The sequence below is a fragment of the Anguilla rostrata genome, chromosome 12, assembly GCF_018555375.3.
Source record: "Anguilla rostrata isolate EN2019 chromosome 12, ASM1855537v3, whole genome shotgun sequence".
In the NCBI taxonomy this organism is placed as follows: domain Eukaryota; kingdom Metazoa; phylum Chordata; class Actinopteri; order Anguilliformes; family Anguillidae; genus Anguilla; species Anguilla rostrata.
The window spans coordinates 30,826,372-30,850,654 of record NC_057944.1 but is presented as its reverse complement, the minus strand read 5'-3'; the positions used below and the strand labels follow the sequence as shown (position 1 = coordinate 30,850,654).

At 48.4% G+C, this 24,283-nt stretch overlaps 1 protein-coding gene across 1 annotated transcript; it reads right to left on the bottom strand.

The window, feature by feature from the left end:
- Positions 1 to 8,702: 8,702 nt before the first annotated feature.
- Positions 8,703 to 18,902, bottom strand: bmp16 (bone morphogenetic protein 16). Its single transcript, XM_064302314.1, has 3 exons — positions 18,016 to 18,902; positions 12,284 to 12,597; positions 8,703 to 11,163 (listed from the first exon to the last, which is right to left on the bottom strand). Exons 2-3 carry the CDS (start codon positions 12,588 to 12,590, stop codon positions 10,190 to 10,192), a joined length of 1,281 nt encoding a protein of 426 aa, XP_064158384.1. The 5' UTR covers positions 12,591 to 12,597; positions 18,016 to 18,902; the 3' UTR covers positions 8,703 to 10,189.
- Positions 18,903 to 24,283: the final 5,381 nt, after the last annotated feature.

Here is a 24,283-nt window from a genome sequence, read left to right as displayed (position 1 = left end):
ATGAATAATTATAAGGCCTTGGTACTGTTGTGACGTTATGTGCTCACCCAGACTGTGCACGTAGCTGGAGTAAGTAAAATCGGACATTTAAAATGAGACACCTGCTGCGCAGTAAGAGGGAATATGCACTTATCAGATGTGCAGTCATAGGGATTCTGCTATCCGTGATAGTCTCAGAGTGCAGCTCCAGGTCATCTTCAGAGCCAGTAGTTACCTGTTATTCAAATCACGGTCCCCGAGAGCCAAGAACAGCTGGTTTCCACCCTCCCTTTACCTGGGAGTCAGGTGTGTAGACAGTGCGGCCAATCGGTAGCCAGGGAGAAAACCAGGGCTGGAGTTGGATTTGAGAGCCAAATTTGAGAATCCATGCCGTAGTTACTGTACATGCCTACAGAATGCATTCCACACATAGTATTTATTGACTTGATCAGACGTTTATGCAGAGGTTATTGCTGGGGAAGACATCATCATGTCTTTTTGTTCTGCGAGGTGTTTGCATTCATGAAACTGGCATCTCACAAACAATGATAAGATACCAAACAAATAACATTGGAGGTATGTTTTGAAATGTGTTGCGCTCTGGAGATTAAACACTTGGTTCCTCAAAACCCTTCCAATAGTGCTGGTCAGTTTGGGCCCCTGGCTGTGTTCCTAAGGCCCAGTTCAGCTCAAAACTTCTAAAATGCTAGTGCAGATGAGATGAGACTGTTGATTTTTACCAAGTAAAGAATTGGTTAATACATTAAAAGACTCTTTCCGTATGGCTCAGTTTGAGTGTACTGTTGACTCTGGACTCAGATTTCACACTGAATGAAACTTCTGAAAACCTTTGAAAGCTTTCTTCTTAGCCGATAACTTTGATGTGAAATGTCCTTTATTCTCACTGTCAAATAACTGATATTCTCGTGAGTGGCTGAGTCAGTGAATGCAGGTTACAGTCACAGATGTGAGCCTGGGCCATTAGCCAGCTCTGAACAAGGTTCATCCAATTGGAGTTGTACTGTTCAAGTCTGTGGGGTCTGGATTTCTCTGGTTATCATGTTTCTAAAGTCATATTTGTCCTAACATGCCAGGCGCGTGTAGGCATGCAGCCAGTTGATTTTAATAACATAACATAACATGACATAACATAAGATAACAATGAAACAGCCCAATCAGCTCTACAATGCTCACCATTTTCCTACCATTAAAGGGTACCTAGTGCTCACTATTTACCTACAAGCAAGATAGCATTGTGCACCATATCAAGCCTCTACTAAATGACCTGACAAGATATTCCACACAGTGACTACTCTCTGTGTGGAGAAATACTTCAGTGAGATTCTGTCACATCATTGCTAGCTCTTTTGTAGTACTGTGTGGACTGTAATGAGTTAGCGGTAACCTGACAGTTGACTTTTTCTCTGGTTTTTTAAGGTGAGATGCACACCCTACTGCGTATTCCTGACAGGTAGTGTGTAAAACAGCCACTGGCTCGTGTTCAGGTGCAGCTGAGGATTGGACATGAGTCATCTGCAGCACCCTTGTGCAAGTGCACGGTCATAACATCGGAGGCATAATTGCCGATTCCAAAAAAAAAAACAACTTTCAAAAAACGAAGACTGATATTCTAAGGAAGGAGAGCAAGAGTCACGAACAGGAGCCTCGTTCTCGTCACGGTAGATCTGGGGGCTCTGTGGAACGGGAGGTCATCTGGCAAGCGCAGGACCCGTTGGACGGCGGCCCCCTGCTGGAGTCTGTGCTACCCGATCCTCCCCTACAGGGTCTCAGCTCAGCGGCTGGCTTTCTGTCGGCGTGATGAAACCTGGCGGGGGGCACCGCAGGGCGGAACGGGCCTCTCCATCGCGCTGTCCGCACCCCGTTTCCACGCTGCCCCCTCCTGGGTCCACAGCTCAGCAGCTCCGTGTGCGGCTGGATTTGTATTCTCTCAGTCTCTCTCTCTCTCTCTCTCTCTCTCTCTCTCTCTCCCTCTCTCTCGCACTCCCTCTCTCTCACTGGCTTTCTGAAAACGGCTCACGCGAGACACATTACTCTTCACACCCTGCTGGACGCACATTAACAAGCTTGTAAACGGCGCTGGGATTTTACGCCGAACTCCTGACCTGCAGGACAAGTGCTGTTGATGTTGGAATCCCCTGAGATTACGACCGGTACATCTTAGAAAGGGGGCTCACAAGGCCAAGCCTAAGGCTCAGAAGGAGAGGGGAGAGAAAGAGCATGTGAGAGAGAGAGAGAGAGAGAAAGAGAGACAGAGAGAGAGAGAGTGTGTGTGAGAAAGCAAGAGAGAGAGTGAGAGAGAGACGAGGAGAGAGGAAAGGGAGAGAGAGAGAGGCAAGCAGAAAGAGACAGAAAGAGAGGGAGGACACAGGGAGAGAAGGGAGGAAACAGGGAAGGAGGATTTGCGAGACTGGGCAGGGTTCGGCCTGGAAGTGTTTACTTGGGCCGGATAGATTCACAGATGTTTAAAGTGCTAATCTGATGTCAATGCCAGGCCTTTATTCTCTTCCGTTTCTTTTTTTTCCCCCTCCCTGCAGTCGAGTTTCAAGGGGAAGAAGTCTGTTTTAATGTTCCTCCGGAGCACAGTGTACTCTGGCCAGGCAGTGCTGGCCGTTACTCACACCGCCTGTTGTCGGTTGTGTTTTTCAGGGAGGAGGACATGTGCAAATGCAATGATTTTGCTTTGCATGTATGAAAAAATAAATAAATAAATAAAAAAAACCAAACAAGGGCAGCCAAAAAAGTTAGCTGGGGTTTCGAAGGCCTTTTTTTTTCTAATGTCCCCCCTGGTAACCATTCATCAGATTCAATGAACTCTTTATTTTATTTCATGAAGTTATTTTATTCATTCTGCACTTATTTATTTCTCCTGTACCCTGTATCTGACAATCAAAATGTTACCGTTATGGTCAACATAAAGACCAAGAGGATCAGATTGCATACTTTTCAACAATGCAAAAGAAATTCTTTCTCCTGGTTTTCTCACTCAGCAGAGCGAGGGACGTCTGTGTCTGCGTAATACAGAAGCCGCACTGAGGCGCAGCGGCGGCTGCAGCTCGAGCGACGTTCACGCAGAGGAATGAACCCGGGCGCGTGCTCCAACAGCGGAAACGAACTTCTCCTTATTTTTATGTCGCGTCTGACGAGAGGAGCACGTCGCGGGTCCAATTTCAAAAAAAAAAAAAAAGGTCTGACGCTCGGTTCGTAGCGCATGTGGAAAAGTGACGCTTCATCACGGCAGCGAGACAGGCGGTCGAGACGCCGCGACTCGCCTCAGCCCGACGAATGCGCTACCGACCGCCGCTGAATGAATGCGTTGCCCTTTCAGATCCGTCCTCCGGCGAACACGTCCGGCGGCCGGAGCTGCTGTTGTAATTATAAGCGTGGCGCAGTGAAGCCGGCGGTCATCGGCGTGATTTGTTGTCGCGTTTGCTGCCGCACTTCCGCTCGATTACATGGGAAAGGGGTGGGGGGGGGGGGAAGTGGGGGAGCTCTTCAGTCCACGGTGAGGTCTGAAAGCTGAATGTGAAAGTAATAAAATACGCTGCGCTATAATTCCATCCTGGCAGCGTGGTTTTTTTTTCTTCTTCTTCTTCTCCTTCCCTCCTGTCTTTTCCTGCTACGGACTCCGGCAACATCTGGAGAAGAGTGACATCGGCGGGCGTAAACAGCCGAGCAGATGTCCTGAGGTTCCCTCTCTCGTTCTCACCCAGGATCACTCCTTTCCCTTCCTCCTTTCATCTTGGTTTCTCTTGTTTATTTCCTCATTTGTTGAACATTTTTTCGGGTTCCCGCAGGCCCTGATGGTCAGGTGAAGAGTGGGCGGAGACTTTTGGAGGGGAAATTAACCCACGCCCGATCCCCACCCGACTTTTGAAGTGTGTCCTCATGACACCTTTACTGCGCCAAGCTGAAAACTGTGATGATGTGAGTTTAGGGAGCGGGGGGGGGGGGGGGGTTGTAGACTCCTCCAGGAGTTTTCAAAGCCCTGCCCCCCCTCCCCTTCCCTCACATGCACCTCAATTCTCGTTAAATATATATGATAAAGCCATCATCTCCTTCTTTGACACTCCGCCCCCACGCACATCTCGTTTCAGCCCTCTGCCTCAGTAAACATTTAGTTTAAGACGTAACCAGAGGTGGAAGGGGGGGGTAAAGGGGTCGAAGAGAGAGATAGAACAGAGAGAGACGGAGGAGAAAACAAATGCAATTTCCAGGCAAAGTGGGGAGGGTGTCCTCGAACGCTAGACACCTGTACAAACATCATTTTTCATCCGGGGCTTGTGAGGAATGACCGTGCCACAGCCTCCTCGGGAGAAGCAGGCGGTTTTCGAGCTCAGCGCTAAGTCTTTAACCAGCCCCTGCGCCGAGCCGAGCCGGGGTACCGGGAGGGGGGCGGACGGGGCTGCCAGGATTCGGGGAATCAGCCGAGAGGGGGAGAGGAGAGAGGGAATGGCGGTGAGACCCCCAGCTGTCCACAGAGTAAACCCTGTCACCCTCCCACGCAAAAAAAATAAAAATACGCTCGCTCAAACTCAGGCCATATTTTCAGCTGACGCCATGTGGTCAGCTCAGGCCTACCAGCCTCAGCCACAACTCCTTCATAAAGAGGTAAGGCGAGGCTAAATATGAACACATGTCGGCGCGGTGCCTTGCTGTGTAGCTTGAAGTGTACAACGGCATCATGGCCATCTTCTGCTGATCCCTTATAGAGCGCATCCTAACTTAATGTTTCATCAGCTGCCGCCCCAACCCTGCCTTTAAGCAACAAGAACATGATTCAGGAGATGTGAGCGTTTTTGGATAAAAAATGGCTGGTGTTCAATTCAGTTGTATCACATCCACCCATCGAAGTATTCAATAAGGGGAATGCCATAATCAACCAGTGTGAGTTACTAGCTACTAGTTACTATCCTCAGTAAAATCTATGTTTATACCATTAATGCTGTGTCATATGTTTGTCTGAATTTTGTATACAATAAGAGAGATTTATACACCGAAAGCATTTCTTTTAGAACCAAATAAAGTCATGGTCATTGTCCTCATTCATCGGTGAAATGGTGTAATGTGCTGATGGCAGTCTTACATAACTCAAAAATGGCACCAATGCAAGCAAACAAGTTAATTAGAAAGGAACCATTGAGACACTGCTTTCAGATGGGCTGCTGGCACTTGATACGTGGCAGAAAATAAAAATAGGAAAATCCAGTTTACACGGTAAGTGGAAATTGATTTAGCTCTTGTTTCAGCCCCTTCCGTGATTATTTTGGCATGTAATTAAAGGTCAAATATGACTCATGCCCAGCGTTGGATTCTCATGTGAGGCTGTCACCGTGGTGTCGTCCAACACAGAGACCCTCAGAGCCTATCCCTGCCCGCCTTGGCCAAACTTCTCTGTCTAACTGCCAGTTTCAACAACGCGTTTTATTTTGATTACGTTTTTATGTCATTTAAAAATATCTTTTAAAGCCATTTTTCATCGTTGGTTATTTTCTTGGGCACTTCTTCAGCTGCCTCCCGCACACATCCGCCTCCGGTTTACAATCGCGTCGCACGGAATGTTTTTGGCGCCCTCCGAAGCGTTTCCACGGTGCGACTCTTCACTGGCACATGGGTTGCACCGCAATGTCATGCCCTTAAAAGTGTGTACTTCGTGTGCAGCCGCAGGCTGACTGCAGGCACCTTCACAGCCAGAAGAGTCAGGCTTATGTAGTGAGACAGAAAGCATAGCGGCCTTGAAATCTGTAATATGATGTGCAATATCACTTTGCTTTTTATGTGATAGCTACTACATGGATGGGGATTAACTGGATAGGGCAGGACTCATAGATAGGATAAAGCTCTTGCAGATGTTGTATTGAAGGAAATCTTTTCTTCTTCCATGTCTATTTTGGTTGTTATCTGTAGGTCTACCATTTTGTGCTGTAGTTTTTCTGTCCTTGGCCAAAAATATTCATGAGACGGCGGCGGATAGGAACATTGGGTGGGGGGGCATTGTGATTACAGACCGAGAAATTGCAATATGTAGCCAATCAACAGCAAATAGTCTCTCTGTAATGTTCATGAACTGATCTCAGTTCTCAATGCTGAAAAATGATTGGTCTGTTGACTGCTCAATGATTGGTTTAATAAGAGAGCAGCTTTTTTCTTCGCACAAAATACAAAACGTAGTCTCAGTATTTGGTGTGAGATGCGTTTGGGTAGTGTGAGAGCAAGAGACACACCTGAAAGTATATGTTTCACACCAAAAGTGCCAGAGTTGGCAACCCTGAAGTACTGTATTTGCTTGCTGGTTAGCAACCTAGATAGACAGCGAACAGCTATGTTAGCTGGTAAAGAATGCGGAGGTCAACTAATGTTAGCTAACTTTTAAAAGAAGCTTGATACAAGCCAAATAAAACTTTATATTTTTTCTCCTGAACTTGTCAAAACAATTAATACTTGTTGTCATATACCATAAAAAAAATCTGTGTTATACCCACTCCAACAGTTCATATAATTCCAGAAAGGCAAAATGTGCTCTATTGGAGATAAGAAAAAGAGTAGATTTTACCCATTTACTGTGTATGTAGAACAATATTGGGACTCAACCAGGTGTATTGCTATCACGTGAAACACCAGGACCTTTTTGATAGAAGTATTTCACACATAACTAACAATATATCAAATTAGGTACCTGTGGAAGGCCATGCACAGTGCGAGTAAGGGAGTGATTTATTCAGATTGAGGAATAAAAGGGGACTTGTTATGTGTTTGTGCTCAGTGTGGAGTTGGAAAAGAATGGAAAAGACATTCTCCAGAGGTGTTTGAAAAGGAGGGGGAGAGGTTCTGGGCGTTGATGAGTTGAAGGAAGTGAGATGACTCACCAGGAAGCAGGATTTCTGCCCGCGCGGTTGGGGCTGAGGGGAGTTGGCCCATCTGTTGGCCCTCATCTGGGACCCTTGACTCGGAAGCTGTTACAGTGAGGTGAGCAGTGTGCTAAGCACAGGGGAAACAAACTGAATGACAGGTTCAAACTCTCCAAGTGGAACGCGCTGGCCTGGTTTAAATCCCCACAAATCATCAGCCAGCATCTCTTTTCCACTCATGCCAGTGGCTTGTCTTGCTATTATTATATATCTTTTATTACATCATATTTTTGGCCTTCCACACCGAGTGTATCCATTTCCAATGGGATCTTGATCCTCTGCCTATGGAGGGATCGGAAGTGAAAGCAGCACCTGGGTTTGGTTTGGAACTCAGGTCTCTGCCAGAGCCTCTTTCTGATTATTTATGGGATAAAAGCTGTTCTCCAGGCCGGGATCTGTGCCCCTTACATCCAGTGCACAGTCTGGCAGGCGATCCTGACAAAATAGACCTGCAGTATCCCCCCTTCCCCACCCTCGCCATCTCCCCCAGCCACGTACTGTCCCATTCTCACTCCATCCACCTGATACTGTACAGACTCTCATAAACCAACATCTGTGTGTGTGTGTGTGGGGGCCAAAGTTAATTCCCCAGCCAGGGCAGATCTACAGAAGGATTAATGTGGTGCAGGTACAGAATGCACACACATGCTCTTGCACACACACACACGTTTGCACACATGCACATGGGCTTACCCACACATCTGCTTGCACACACATGGGCTTTCACACACACAAATGTGCTTGCACACATACATGCACTTGCACACACACATGTATGCACACACATGCACTTGCACACCATGCGCTTGCACACGCATGCTTTCACACACACACACACACACACACACACACTTACACATATAACCAGAGAGATGCTGATTGTGAGTCGTGTCTGGAGACCTTGACCTGCTATGGGGGGGGGGGGGGATGGGCTGTTGAAGTAGCACACGGTAGAAAGGGGGGGGGGGGTTTCCACGGGACACGAAAGTGACATTTCATTCCCAATATGGGATGTCCAAGTAGGTCCTTGTGCGCTCACGTTCATTGAAGAATGTGAAAATGAGCTGTGGATGAATTACTGACAGACTACTGTACGCTTAATTAGTTCCACAGACAGTTTTAGGGGGTGGACAGAAAAAAAGAAGTGAAATATCCAGGTGTGACTTGTAAAGGCTTTAATAAAATCATAAGGGGCTGCAGTAGAACTGTACACCCCCACCGTTTCTGCTTTAACTTGTATTCCAGGAGTGAGTTCTGGAGATAAAGTGTGAAGTAAGATTTTTAAGTGGTGCTGACATGATACGATGTGCAAAGAACCCCAGTTCCCATTTCTCCTGTCAGTATTACGGGAGCTTAAAATTATGCTTTGTACGGTTCTATTTGGAGGAACAGTTTTGAGACATCAACACTATTTTGAGTCCTATATCTTTGTATCGTCTTGCATTTCCTGTATGTCAGTTTTACCATTCTCAGAAAAACTAAAATTAGGTGTCTTATCTAAAGCATAAAATACAGGCCAAAGAGCATTGCTGGAAGTCTATAGGCACGTCTAGTCCAGAGGTGGCCAACAAGGGCCGTATCTGTTTCTGGTTTTCTGAAAACAGAAACCTCCATACACTTCGGCCCTCTAGGGCCGGGATTACCCCTTCCCCCGGCCTAGTCAGTGTATTTGTAAAAATAAAATTAAAAAAAGAAGAAAAACGGTACGTCCCTACCCAAGGATCTGTCCCCAAGACAACAAAAAGAAGCAAACAAATAAGTGAACATTTGAGAAATGATTAGGTGGATTTGGCAGTGTTCATTCTCTGCTTGGGTTTTATTACGTATACCAGCTTGTCTTCAAGCGATGTCACACTTTGTACAGCTGTTTACAGTATATTTGGATAAATGCAGCCATTTGGAATAACAGCTATTTGGTGACAGGTGAAGATATATTCCGTTAAGGGGATATCTTGTACATCCATGTGACACAGGCATTGAGTACATTGAGATCTTTGCTTTTGCGGTTATCTGAAGAAAGCAGGCAGTTGGGAAACAATCAGAGATGTCAGCCTGAAATTGTTATAGAGCCTACAAGAATAACATGTATCAGAAAAGCCACAAACGACATGGAAACGGCCACATTTGATGCGATTCTGACGGTGCTGATGAGACATCATGTGTACACACACCTATTACTTCAAGACAGGTCAAGCCATGTTTATAAAGTCTTATAAAACCCTGATCAAAAACCTAACAAATCAAATTATCAGCTGAACTCCAATCTTGACCATTTTTTGACACTGACGCACCAACAAAGACTATTTTAACATTCAACAACAGACAAAAAAAACAAAAAAAACAAGCAAGCCACCAAGCAGTGTGTTTCTGCCACTTTTGGTCATGGAGTTGGGTCAACGTTAATATTAAAGGATCCTCAATATTTCATTTTCTGTTCATATTTACTCATTAAATATTTAAATGGGTTGTGTGTTTAAATGACAGCTATTTAAAAAACATTTACTCAACGACTTCAATAAGGACGTCTCTGTTGCCATAAGCTGTTATGAGTTTTCTCTGCGCCAGAAAAAGAAATATGAAATAAAATGTCTCTTTAAATAGTAACACAATTCAATCCATATCATTTTCGTTCATTATTATTATTAACACTGTTATAAATATGCTGTAGCAGATAGCTCCGATGCAGACGACACAGGCAGTCCTCGTCATCAGATCAGGTTCATGCTCAGTTCATCCGGTCATGTGATCTGTTGAGAGTCCTACCACCGCCCACTGAAATGGGAACCACAATGACCAAAAAAATGTCAGACGAGCCAGAAGCTGCTTGAGGTGGTGGTGTGAGATGGGCACATGCCGCAGCGATACCCATCAGTTTGGGCCGTCCCTGAAAGAGGAGCGTCGCGTCCAGTCAGGTCTCTTAAACCGAGTCGACCGCGAGCGGCTGTGCGATGAGGTTTGGGAGGATGACTCACAGGAAATCGCAGGGTAACGACGAGGCTGCACGGACACACAGGGACACACACTCACACACACACACACAGAGCGAGACAGGGTTACCGTTTGTACAGGACGCTAAACAAAGCACAACACAAGATACAGCCCGTGACTACGGCCACTCCCACATCAGGGTGAGTCATGCAGGACACCTGCAGGGGAAGGGGAGGGGGAGGGGGAGGGGGAGGGGATGCTCAGGAGCGGGCGATTGTGGGAAGGCATTCCTCGCGATCACAGATGGAGAGAGGGTGCCACCCCCCTCCCCACCAAAACCTCGCTCTCTGCAGTTGCTACCGGCAACCGCAGCCTTCCACCACCATGTCCTCGTAGTTCTTGAGGACGACGCGGTCGTGCTGGTCCAGGTAGAGCATGGCGATGGGGCTGAGGGCGGTGGGCACGCAGCAGGCCCTGGGCACGGCGCCGTTGACCGAGTTGACCAGCGTCTGCACCATGGCGTGGCTGGACGAGTTCATGTGGTCGGCCAGGGGGAACCGGCACTCCCCCAGGCAGAAAAAGGCATGGTAGCCGCTGGGCGCCACGATCCATTTGTTCCAGCCCACGTCGTTGAAGTCCACGTAGAGCGGGTGGCGGCGGCAGCGGGCCCGCGAGAGGCGCCTCAGCTTCGCCGCCAGGCCGCCGTTCCGCCTCACCCTGCTCTGCACCCTGCCCCGCCCCCGTCGGCCCATTTCCCGGCTCGTGCTCCCCCTCCTCCTCTTCCTCAGCCGCTCAGCCGGGAAGGCCCTCTCCAGGCGGCCCGGGGGCGGGGCCAGCGGCTGCCCGCGCCCGTCGTGGCTGTACGTCACCAGCAGGGGTCTCTCTCGCGCCCAGCTGTGCTCCTTCTGCCCGGTGGAGCGGCGCACCCTCAGCCGTTCCCCTTGACCTTGACCTCTGACCCCGCGGAAGAGAGTGGCGTTGAGGGGGGTGATTTCCAGCAGGAAGCCCAGGTGGTCCGCCCGGCCGGCGGCTCGCTCCAGCAGGTCAGAGGTCAGCCCGAAGCTCTCCCAGGACTCAGAGGCCTCGTCCTCGTCCGCCTCTGCGAGGACGCGGGACTCCATCAGCAGGGGAGCGCCGTCGCCATGGTCCCCGGTGACGTACAGGTCGACTCTGTGCGCGCCGGCCTCCCGGCCCGCCCCTCGCCGCTGGAGGCGGAGCTCGGCGGAGGTGACACGCTCATCCTTGGGGATGGAGGACACGTTGAAGAAGATGTGGACACGGTCGACTGTCCCCGACTCGCTGTGGGGGAGGGGGGAGGGACCTTCTGCATCTGAGAGAGGAGAGAAGCCGAAGACACAAATCAGAATCAACATATTACACGTTCTTATTATGCTATTATAATAATACTTTAATTTAATACCAGTAGAAGGGAGCACAGCAAGAGTACATAGGTGGTTAAGAATGCCATTGGTGGCATTATTAAATAAAGACTTTTTAACTCAAGTTGGAAATAGTACCATTGCTCTGACATTGTACTTAAATTTTATTATTAATTGTTCATTTATATTATTTTGTAGGTACACTGGCATATTCACTTCACAATTATCAGAATTGTAGGGTTTCTAGCTTTAAAATGAAGAACTAGTTCTCAGTATCGGTCCCTAAATGGGCCCACGATGGACCAAAAGTAGTACTATTATCAATTAATCTGCTCGTTATTTGCAATACATTTTATAAAAAATTAATTTCCACAACTTTTTCTGAGGTTGTTCTCTGAAGGACCTAGTGATCCTTGTTTAAAGCCAGTGGTACTTGGCTTAAAAAAAGTTCCAGCAGTTTTGACAGTATATTAAGAATCTGGAGGTGAGTGCCCGGGAAAGTTATTAGTTGGCCATACAGTTCACAATGTACAGCACATATTCTCCCTTTACAGGGCTGATTTACAAATATGTGGTACTTTCAACAAAAAACTTTCTCTGGGTTTTCCGTGTCTTACAGAAATACACTGGCTCTCATGAATTCCTAGTATCACATAAAAACGGAACAATGTTTGATTATGAGGGCAGCCCTCTTTCAAGACATAACGGCTGAATCCAGCACTGTGTAATGTTTTGTTGTGAAAACCCTGAGTCATACAAAACTACATCAAACAGAGTATGGCAGACAGCTGCTTGCGCATTCGATTCACAAGATATTTACTTCTCTCAATGTATCCGAATCCAGTGTTTCTAAGGCAGCCATTTTGATGCATGTAAATGTAAAGCAAATTACCCAGAATACACCACAGGGTCAGACTCCAACTGATATGTGTAATCCATGGCTGATATTGTATCAGCGTAGGACTGCTAATTTCCTCAGGACAACAAGTGCTAATTCTGCTGGGATTGCAGTGACTACCTGGCCTGTGGTGCCGTGGCATGCTATAATTGGGTTGGAACTCAGGTGCATACCCAGGTGGTGAAAGCTTCGCACGGTGTTGGCGCCCTGCACATGTTGCTCAGGGAAGGTGAACAGCGGGTCCTGGACCAGGTGGTACTGCTGGGAGTGGAAGCGGTACAGGTCCAGCAGGTACTGGGGTACGTGGGTGCCGGGGCGGGGCGTCGGCCGGGACCGCAGGCCCAGTCGGGTCAGCAAGAGGTTCTGGATGGACTGGGCCAGGCCGGGCTGCAGAGGGGGTGGTGGCGGGCCCCCCTGGTGACCTGACGGGATTTGAGGTAGCAGCAGGACCATCAGGATCAGAAGGTTAGCAGGGAACATTGTGTAACTGGAGAAAGGAGAGAGAGAGAGAAAGAGAGAGCGAGAGACAGAATTGGATTGGGTCTTTGGAGCTGGGGAGCTATCACCTCTCAGCCTGTCTAAAGAGACAGTGTTGACAACATGACAAAAACTGCACTGAAAATTAAGTTAGTTCAAGCAAAAAAAAAAAAAATCAAAAAATGTTACATTAATGAACACTACAGCAGTACATACCACAGTGAACTTTTTACTTTCGTGTAAAATGAAATATAGAAAACCACCCTAGAGAAAACCCCATTTTCATTTAAAAATTGACTACAATTCCCATGGTCCCTGTCTTCAGTCAGCAGGAAGCAGTATCAGCTCAATGACCCTTTTCCTTACAACCAGAGATACCCACATGTGGTCATGGTAGGCAATGACCATCAATGTTCATTTACAGCATTGTTAATACTGCCAAAAAATGACTCAAATGAAGCAATCGTGCCAATCCAACTGAAAATCATATTAATTTCTCTAATGTTAAACTGCATTAATCCAGTTTTATGGGCCAAATCTGTTTGAGCATGCTCAGGTTGAGATTGACCTGGAGCTCAGAGTAAACGCATTCCCATTTGAGCTGAACCTCAGTCTCCTAATCTGATACTTCCACTTTCATCCTTTCGTTTAGCTAAAGAGCTGTTTTTTGTGCCTCCTCCTACCTCTCCTCCCTCTCCTCTGCCCCACCACTCTTTCCATCTTTGCTCTCTCTACAGCTGGTCAGCGTTCTTCCCTTCTACTTGCTTTTGAAGGAGGGATAAAGCCATTACCTTATCAGGACTGCAAAAGACAGTTAAATTACAGGGCTGTGCATTCATGCACGAGCTCTAGAGAGTATTTCTGATGCCAAACTGAGAGAGGTGGGGTGTGTGTGTGAGTGGGCGTGGTACAGCGTTTCGGTTAATGAAACCTCCTGAGTTCCTATGCGGACCAGCCAAACTTGTCTGAAAGGGACAATCGCGGCATTTGAGGCTCACCCTCCCGCTCTTGCCGAAACACACGGTCGGCTTCAAGCCTTCCTTTTCGCCAGCAGCTACCGCGGTCTGTTGAGCTGGCCTCATAAATGTCACATAATCGAAGAGCGGCGGATCAGCGAATCGGCCAGTGAACGTGTGATAATTCACGCGAAAGTCGAACCCTCGCAGCCGGCGCGTAGCGCGCAACGCCACCCTGCTCCTGAAAGACTGCGGCGGCGTCGTTCGCTCAGCCAGGACCCCGCTGCTGGGGAAGGTGGGCAGGTGCGCATTAACTTCCAGCACTCAGCTCACCCTAGCCAGAGAGAGTGAGAGAGAGAGAGAGGGGGGAGGCAGGGAGGCCAGAGAGCGGCCCACCGTGCTGATTTATCCGCCGCCGCTGTCTCGCCGTCGCGCGCGGTCCCCCCTTTCTCTTCCTGTTGTTCTTCCCGTCGTCCTTTCCCAGATTCTCTCTCTCTCTTTCTGTGCCTGACTCCCAGAACCCAGTGCTTTGGCTCCTTCAAACCCGTCTGACTGTCATCACCCTTGCCCTCCCCCGAAGGTGCGATTAAGCAGACTTCTTTTCATACCGAACCTCTTCCTCCCCTGTCACAAAAATACACACTTCTGTGAGGTTATGCCCTCTCCTGCCTGCATCCATATTCAACCCAGGTCATGCCCTCAGCACGGTTCCTGTTATGAGATTGACCTGGAGCTCAGAGTAAACGCATTCCCATTTGAGCTGAACCTCAGTCTCCTAATCTGATACTTCCACTTTCATCCTTTCGTTTAGCTAAAGAGCTGTTTTTTGTGCCTCCTCCTACCTCTCCTCCCTCTCCTCTGCCCCACCACTCTTTCCATCTTTGCTCTCTCTACAGCTGGTCAGCGTTCTTCCCTTCTACTTGCTTTTGAAGGAGGGATAAAGCCATTACCTTATCAGGACTGCAAAAGACAGTTAAATTACAGGGCTGTGCATTCATGCACGAGCTCTAGAGAGTATTTCTGATGCCAAACTGAGAGAGGTGGGGTGTGTGTGTGAGTGGGCGTGGTACAGCGTTTCGGTTAATGAAACCTCCTGAGTTCCTATGCGGACCAGCCAAACTTGTCTGAAAGGGACAATCGCGGCATTTGAGGCTCACCCTCCCGCTCTTGCCGAAACACACGGTCGGCTTCAAGCCTTCCTTTTCGCCAGCAGCTACCGCGGTCTGTTGAGCTGGCCTCATAAATGTCACATAATCGAAGAGCGGCGGATCAGCGAATCGGCCAGTGAACGTGTGATAATTCACGCGAAAGTCGAACCCTCGCAGCCGGCGCGTAGCGCGCAACGCCACCCTGCTCCTGAAAGACTGCGGCGGCGTCGTTCGCTCAGCCAGGACCCCGCTGCTGGGGAAGGTGGGCAGGTGCGCATTAACTTCCAGCACTCAGCTCACCCTAGCCAATCCAGAGCAGGGCAAACTGACACGCAGCCAGCCGCCTCACTCCCACAGTTACCGGTCATAAACTAGATTAAATCCCGCCCCCCCCACACTTATCTGGTACGACTTTACTGAGGCGCAGTTTAGAGGGGCGGGTGGAGTGGGGTGGGGGGGGGCGCACGTAGAGGACACCCCCGCATGACTCATTGTCCGTGTCCTACGCCTCTCCTCCCGATCTGCTTCAATAATAAAAAAAGCTCCTAAACTTAATTTGGCTCCTTTAGCTGCCTTCGCTCCCCCCCCACTCCCCCCACCCCCCCCTCCTCCTCCTCACGCATCACATGGGACATCCATCCAGACTCGTGTGTCATTCTCCCGATTGCTTTCCCTCCGTGCCTTCCGCTCTTTCCCAGGGGGGCTGATTAAGTGTGCCAGGGGCTGCTTTCAACATTATTAGATCCTGCCCACCCCCTCCACCCTGCCCCCCCCCCCCCCCCCCCCCCCCCCCCCCCCCCCCCCCCCCCCCCCCCCCCCCTCCATCCCGCGCCAAACTCCGACGCAGACGGTGGTTTGACCCCGGCTGCCGCGCTCCATGTAAATGAGCGTGCCTCCCGCCTCGTGTGAGCCAGAAAGGAGCCGTTGGCCGGGGCGGTCTGCCTCCGCCGCTGCGGTCGGCGGGCCACCCCCGCGGGCCGCGTTTCCTGTCCAGCCCTCGGGCACAGCGGCGCTGACGTTGGCCAGGGCCGCCGCTCTTATCTCGGCCGCCAGTTCTGCGTGCACCCCCACCCCCCCCCCGACCCCCCCCACCCCCCACCCCCCTGCTCCACACCGGCCTGCTATCTGAAGTGCAGTCCTCCCGTGTTTAAAAACATTTTCTCAGCCCTGAAATGAATGGTGTTTTTGCGGAAAAGCCCAGAGGAGAGAGAGAGAGAGGGGGAGAGAGAGTGAGAGGGAGAGAGGGAGAGAGAGAGGGAGAGAGAGGGAAGGAGAGAGAGAGAGAGAGAGGGAGAGAGAGGGAGAGAAGAGAGAGAGAGGGAGAGAGAGTGAGAGGGAGAGAGAGGAAGGAGAGAGAGGAGAGAGAGAGAGAGAGGAGAGAGGGAGAGAGAGGGAAGGAGAGAGAGAGAGAGAGAGGGAAGGACAGAGAGAGAGGGAGAGAGAGAGGGAAGGAGAGAGAGTGAGAGAGAGAGAGAGGGGGGAGGCAGGGAGGCCAGAGAGCGGCCCACCGTGCTGATTTATCCGCCGCCGCTGTCTCGCCGTCGCGCGCGGTCCCCCCTTTCTCTTCCTGTTGTTCTTCCCGTCGTCCTTTCCCAGATTCTCTCTCTCTCTTTCTGTGCCTGACTCCCAGAACCCAGTGCTTTGGCTCCTTCAAACCCGTCTGACTGTCATCACCCTTGCCCTCCCCCGAAGGTGCGATTAAGCAGACTTCTTTTCATACCGAACCTCTCCCTCCCCTGTCACAAAAATACACACTTCTGTGAGGTTATGCCCTCTCCTGCCTGCATCCATATTCAACCCAGGTCATGCCCTCAGCACGGTTCCTGTTATGAGCTATAAGCCATTAAGGTGTGCGATCACAAATATGTTCTGAACAGAACATCCTAATGCTGATGTAACAATGGGTTACTGAGGGTGATTGAAAGCAATTCAGTTCTAGACCGCAGACTTGGAATTTTGAAAAACATTCCAAAAAACCCACTCCGCTTAAAGAAGCACTAATGCGACTTCCAGGACTGTGCGGCAGCCTTCGACTGCTGCCATAACCTGAGATGGCTGTCGCCTCGCAATCACACAACCTGACAGACGTCTCGAAGGCCACGGCAGCCATTATCAAAACACATTTGGAGGCTACATTCTAGCAGCTGACTGCGTAATGTGAAAATTCAATGCCATTCATTAATGGTGCTCCATCCAGTAAGCAAACTGTATACTGAGCACTGCAGGAAGTAGGCTTGAACATTCAACCCTGAAGTGTAGCTGAATTTCAGCCCCTGTTTGCCAGCACCTGACTGATGAAACCATCAGAATAATAGTATAGGTAGTCCGCAGAGTGGGTTTATTATAGCATATTAGAGCACTGTTATAATTTATCCAGTCTGGGGGTATTAGGAGGCTAATGACAAGGGCACTATAGCCTGGCACACAGGCTGCTATCTCTTACAAACAGTTCTTCTTCTTTTCACTTTCAGCGTAAAGCACAAAGTGTATCGAGAACACACACACATACACACACACAAGCGCACGCACATACATATGCAAACACATACTCACACACACTCACGCACACAAACATACACACACACACACAAACATACACTTACACACAGATTCTGGAACGTTACCGGAGTGCTGCACTGGCCGTTTCATTTTCCGAGGAAACTGCCCGAATCTCAGGTTTCCGACTCACCTGTCCAACCCTAATCACACGCAGTCAAATACAGGACTTACACGCACCCAGAAACACACCATCATTCGTGACAGTTCATCTCCTTTTAAAACGCATGAACATTTTCACCGTACTTATGTACCTTTAATATTGTTAGGTAAAAGGTAATAGAAGGAGAAAGATTCATATCATTTGAGATTAATCGCTCCAAAATATAAACGTGCACTGGAATGACACCTGACCTTAAACACCAACCAATCACGAGACACCAACAGTTCACCCACTGTCGTACGGAATAATAAAAAAGGAACCAGTTTACATCTGAACAACAATGTTGTGCTTTTATCTGACTCCCCTCACAAGTGCATTTATTTTTTATGAATCGCACGAGCAGCTTGTTGACACGATCGGCCGCAGCCCAGGTGAGAGCTGGACAGGTACGAGGTCTCTGGACACGGTCGAGGCGCGGTCGAGGCACGGTCGAGGCGCGTGGGCGGCACGGTGCCGGCTGGCGCGCGCGGTAAACCGCTCGAGCTGCGCAGCCGCGGCTAACGGGCCGAGCCGAACAGGTGTGCGCCTGCCTGCCTGCGTGCGCGCGCCCGTTCGCAGTCGCGTGCACGTGCGCCAGCGCGAGCGCGAGCACGTGCGGTACTCACGTCCAGGTGGAGCGGCCGATGTTCAGAGTCCATGGTTTATCCCTCAGCTCCAGAGTAACGGACCCTTGGCTCTCTCCCCCCAAGGCAGCGCAGTCACTGTGGATCGAAACAATCTTCCCTCCCTATCTCTCTCACCCTCTCCCTCCCTCCCTCCCTCCCTCTCTCTCTCTGTTTATCTCTCTGTTAGCCGAGGCTTCCCTTCCTCTCTCTGTCTCTCCCAACACCCGGTTCCCCTCTCACCCCGTCATCCTGTTGTAAGTTCAGCTCTCTGTCCATAAAAAAAAAAATGTCCTGCAACTTCCCTTCCGTGGTCTGTCTCTCGTCAGCTCGCTCTCTATGCCATGAGACTCTGCCTCTTTGTTCAGACCAGAGAGCAAAAGCTCTCCCAGGAAGAAGAAACAACAACGAGTTCAAACTTTTTTTTCCCTAACCTGCAAAACCCTCCAGCTTACTCTTTCTGTACCTCTCTTCTTCTGTTCTTCTCTTGCGCCCTGTCTTTTTATCTCCTCCCCCTTTTCCTCTCTCTCTCTCTCTCTCTCTCTCACGGTGTGCTGAAGACCCAGCTGGTAAACTCAGTTTAGCTTTAATTGACTTTCCTGTCTGTTTGGATCCTCCCTGATAGTGATGTCACCAAGGCCTATCCACTCACTCACTCTCTCTCTCTCACATATACGCGTGCACACAATCAGTCGCGTAAACGCACACACATACACACACACACACTCCGAGACAGAGACACACACATGCTCTCACAGATAAGGCCGACGCTGGGTTTCCACACCACCTCACAGTTACTCATTAGCCTTGTCATGACATGGGGCAAATACTACATATCTATTATATTAGATATCACAGAAGCCACTCGCTGGGGCTACAGCACATTGACACCAAGCAGTACAACTCATAAACACCACACAGTGCAGCAGGTAAACAACAAGCAATACAGCATGCAATCACTGAGCAGTACAGCACATAAACACTGAGCAATACAGCATGCAATCACTGAGCAGTACAGCACATAAACACTGAACAGTACAGCACATAAACACTGAGCAGTACAGCACATAAACACTGAACAGTACAGCACATAAACTCTGAGCAGTACAGCACATAAACACTGAGCAACACAACACATAAACACTGAGCAGTACAGCTCATAAACACTGAGCAGTACAGCACATAAACACTGAGCAGTACAGCACGTAAACACTGAGCAGTGCAGCACATAAACACCGAGCAGTACAGCACATAAACACCGAGCAGTACAGCACATAAACACTGAGCAGTACAGCACATAAACACTGAACAGTACAGCACATAAACACTGAGGAGTACAGCACATAAACACTGAGCAGTGCAACACATAAACACTGAGCAACACAACACATAAACACTGAGCAACACAATACATATACACTGAGCAGTACAGCACATAAACACTGAGCAGTACAGCACGTAAACACTGAGCAGTACAGCACGTAAACACTGAGCAGTACAGCACATAAACACTGAGCAGTACAGCACGTAAACACTGAGCAGTACAGCACGTAAACACTGAGCAGTACAGCACGTAAACACTGAGCAGTACAGCACGTAAACACTGAGCAGTACAGCACGTAAACACTGAGCAGTAACACAAGAGATGGCAGTAAAAACAGAGCCAAGGGCCGAGGTCGTGGAAGGCACGACTTGATTGGTGGAATCGGCCAAGGAGGAGGAGTGGGTGTCACATGCGGCCATTTCGCGGCGTACGTGAGCAAGGTGTAGCTGTCCTGGCAATGACGTCTGTCAATTTGGTATGCATCTGACGAGCCTATGAGCGAGCGTCTGTTTGGATGCATTGTCTGACAGATTAGATTGCATCTGGAGGATTGCTTGCCTGACCCACCCCCCAACAAAAACACACACACACACACACACCCACACACACACACCCACACACACTACTCTCCGCTCTCCATTCAAAAGGGATGAATGATCTCTGTTCTCATCCGCAGTCTGCGCTTGTCTCCCTACCGTCCCATTTACAAACCTCCTTGGCATTAAACCATTTCTGAGCACCGGGACAACAACAAGGAGATTTAGTCAGAGGTTTGGACTCCTCAACGACCACCCTATCACCAATATTCTATCATTCATCCAGTAACAGACCAGCGGAAAAGAATATGCCAGGTTTTTAAATAAAAAATAAGTCACGACTAGAGATGTCTTTCAAGGAGAACAAAACAGTAGCTACACGTGCTTTGGTACCCATTCCCATTGCGGCTGACAAGTATATCAGAGATCAGTCCTAAAGAGGCACACATCAATTATTACCTTTACGCCACAGTTGCGTGGCGCTGCAGTGACGTTGCAGTAATGTTGTAGAAATGTTTTTCCGTCCCAGGGAAGGGAGGTAGTTTGCTCTCTGATCCTAAAAAGCAGGTGCTACTCCCTTCTCTCACGGGGAGTGAGGGAGGGGATTGAGTGCAGAAAACAAAACTTTGCTTCCTCCATCTTTCCCACTCAAAGGAGCAGATGTGCCGGGTCATTAGTCCGATGCACGCCGGGTCTGTTTTAGGCCAGGAGGCCGTCGGCGGAGCTATCCAACTGATTTTCTTCGGACGTCAGGCTTGAGTGGAGTTCTCCCACTTCTCTGAAACCTCTCACTCTTTCTTTCTTCTTTTTCCTTCACTCCCACTGTTTCCCATCTCTTGGTGCCTAACAAGGGCAAATCACAACCCAGCCAGCTGCTACGTACTGTGGAGGAAATGCTGATGACTAAGCATACTTTTTCTGCTTTATTGTATTTTTTAAATTATCTTTTTTTTACTGATGTAACACTATTAATTTAATTACATTCAGCAGATGCTCTCTTCCAGAGCAAATTAAACAGCTCAGTTTTTTTTTTACAGGGAATCAATTTAAACAGCTGAACATTCAGCAAATCAAGTGCCGTTAAGTACTTTGCTCATTGGGGACAATTGCAGTGCCCACTCTCAAAACTTTGACCTCCTGTGTTAAAAGCCCCAGTTCCCTAAGCACTATACTACACAGCTGCCTGATTAACAGACCCTTCTTTCACCCACGGAATGCTGTTGTCATTACAACCGAATGCTACAGGACGTCTGTGATGATTGACACCACGAGATGTATATAGCTTAAGAGCTATGTTCCAAGGTAAAGCGATAACACCAAGCCAGTGGTTTGATCCTCATCGATTCTCACTGAAAAAAACAAGTCCTAAAACCAGCTACTGCTAATAATCCTTGCATTCAGGGAACAATATCATGTCAAAGTTCCCCTAAAGTACTTCTTTAGCAGGTTGAACAAACCCCACAATCAAACTCAAAGGCCCCATTCTCTAACAGCAAACTTGACATGTCGCAGGAGATACAATATTCAAGTAAATATTGGCCACTACATTTTCATAGTTTTGCAAACTGACATTGCAGTCACGGTTCAGATGATGACCTAAGTGGCAGCTTTTGTCAGGTAACAGGTGGGTGAGCTTCATCATTGGCTCATCTGAAATACGGAAAGACAGAGAAAAATATGGCAGAAAGAAAGCTTTTCCTAAAAAGCTAGCAGAAAACACAGTACCCATCACAAAGCACCCAGCTCCTTCTCTGGATAAGGCAAAAACCACCAAATGCAATCTGTAGCATCACCTCACCTGCAAAATGGACCACATCACACAGCAAGTCTATCTTTACTGTGGCATGTTTATGGTTTACTATCCATGAGAGGCTGTTAATCTATTCATGTAACTGAATGTCTTCCTCCTTTGGCAAGCATACTTTGAGAGTTACGAGGCACTTAAAGGTATTTTTCCCTAGTGTGTACCGCCACCGTTTTGGGAAAGGTTTTGGGATTTGGATACTTTTTGTCAGCGAGTATCAGATTTCTCCTGGTCATCGTGCAACCCCTGCAATTCTCCTTCCTGTCTCCCAGAAAACAGGTCACAGACAAGGAGGGAGGGGTTCCAATCACAGACACTTCCAGAAGCTTCTGGGTGAGCCTGAAGAAACACAGGTAGATAGAGAGTAAGAGAGAGGGATGCGGGGAAATTCAGCTCTAATAGAGGGCAAACACATACACAGGCTAGCCCTACATTAACAAAAATTCCAAAGTACATTTTTTCAGTGATAAGATTCCAATGGGCTGACTTCATTTCACTGCTATGGGGTAAAGAAACAGTGATGATGGGGGGGGGGGGAGGCATGTTTGGGTATCCTCCCACCCCCAAAAACCACCACCTCCACCCCCGCTGCGCGACAATGAGAAACAATGTGTTTCTTTTAAAGGAGCTGTTTACCAAAGACCTTCCAGAACATTCCCAGCAAACATTCAGAGGAGGATGTTTCCTTCTCTGCTCAGCATGATAAAACTCACCCCCCCATCTCCCTCTCTCTCTCTCTCTCTCTCTCTCTCTCTCTCATACACACACACACACACACACACACAGACTCTCTCTCCGCCCACCCTTCTCCTTCTGAACACATTCCGATGAAATCATCGCTGCAAATGTTAAAAACAAGGTTGTTGGAGGGTGGCGCACAGTCCTGGAGGTGGTGTGAGGAGGTGTTGCTGCCAGGACGTTGGGTGGATGGGTAGTGGGGGGGTGGGGGGGGGGCAGTGGTGTTGGTGTTCGCCCTTGTTAATGTGACAGTGGTTTAATAAACAAGTGCGTGTATGGGGTTGGAAGACTAAGTGGAGGAGATATGTGACATCTCCCGTCCAGAGGGCCACCCGCCTGCCCGTCGTCCCTTATCCAGGACTTGCAGGAAATACTGACGAGTACTTCTCAGAGTCGTCGGGCTTAGACTGTGACCTCACCCTTGACCTTGAGATGAAAGCAGACCACGCATGCTCGGCTTTCGGGGCCAGTGTGTTTCTGAACCGAATCCAAAAGATCGTTTTTATCACAATCACAAAGATTACAGTAAATTCCCCCCCACCCCCCACCACAAACCACAAACACTCACACACTAAATGGATAAGTAGATATCATGGCTTCTGTAATCACCAATAAACCATAGTGGCCCAACATGGAAAGCTCACCAGGCCTTACAAGACACAAGATTGACCTGTCTGTTTGGACCAGTCCAACCTTCAACAGACTTAGTTTTGGGTGACTCGGTTGAGATGAAGCAGTTGGGATGTCTGGTCCCTACCACAGACCGACCAACTCAACCATCTCAGAGGAGCTTTTATTAGTATGTGGATGGGGGAAGAGTTTCGGAAAAGAGTGTAATAAGATAGCCCTTTAATTCACAGGGGCAACGGTGAGTGTTTTCTATTCTGTTCACTGTTTCAAAGTCCTCAGTTGCCTTGACAACAGTCCCACAGCTCTGGCACGTAACTGACTTGCCCCACCCTGACACAACTGTCAAAACTCAGGAGGGAGGAAGTTAAGGGATTGTATTTTTATAAAGGAAATAAAGTACCTGAACCTTGTAATAGCTTTCTAAAACTATTATTTTAAAAAATAGAAATGACAATTTTAGATGTATAATCAAACAATTCAAATGTGGTTAAAATGTGCATTCTCAGATTTTATTAAAGGGTTTTTATTTTTTTACTCCTTTAAAATATAGTTTCACTGGAAATTTGAAATTACAGCAGTTTTTATACGTCACCACACCCTCCATTTCAGGGCACCATCATGTTTGAACATATTCTGAATGGATATAAACTTAATGTCATGTAAAGGAAAGTAGTCATGCTTAAGTAGTCAAGTAGTTTAGTACTTTGTCACATGTCCTTTGCATGCAATGACTGCTTGAGGTCTGTGACCCACAGACATCAACAGGTGCTGAGTATCTTCTCTGGTGAAGCTCTGCCAGGCCTGTACTACAGCCAGCTTCAGCTCTTGTGTGTTCTGGGGGGTAGTTGCCTTAAGCTTTCTCTTCAGTATATGAAACACATGTTCAATTGGATGACTTGGCCAGCCAAGAGTTTTCCAGTTTTTGGCTTTGACAAACTCCTTTGTTGCTTTAGTAAATATGTTTTGGATCATTATCTTCCTGTAGGATGAAGTGCCGTCCAGTTTGAAGACATTTGCTTGAACTTGAACAGATTAGACACCTTTGTACACTTCAGAAATCGTTCTGATGCTGCTATCAGCAGTTACATCATCAACAAAGACAACTGAGCCAGTACCTGTGGCAGCCATACTTGCTCAAACCATAACATGCCCACCACCATGTTTCACATATGAGGGAAGGTGGTCGTTCCATTCTCTGGTAGTTCCTTTTGGCCCCCAAACTTTGATCTCGCCATGATT

Bases quoted from the DNA above. Each gene is read 5' to 3' on its own strand.
- bmp16 (XM_064302314.1), bottom strand. From the start codon at position 12,590: ATGTTCCCTGCTAACCTTCTGATCCTGATGGTCCTGCTGCTACCTCAA. The intron at 11,164-12,283 runs GTATGCACCTGA...CTCCTCTCTCAG, and splicing joins GCGAAGCTTTCACCACCTGG to ATGCAGAAGGTCCCTCCCCC.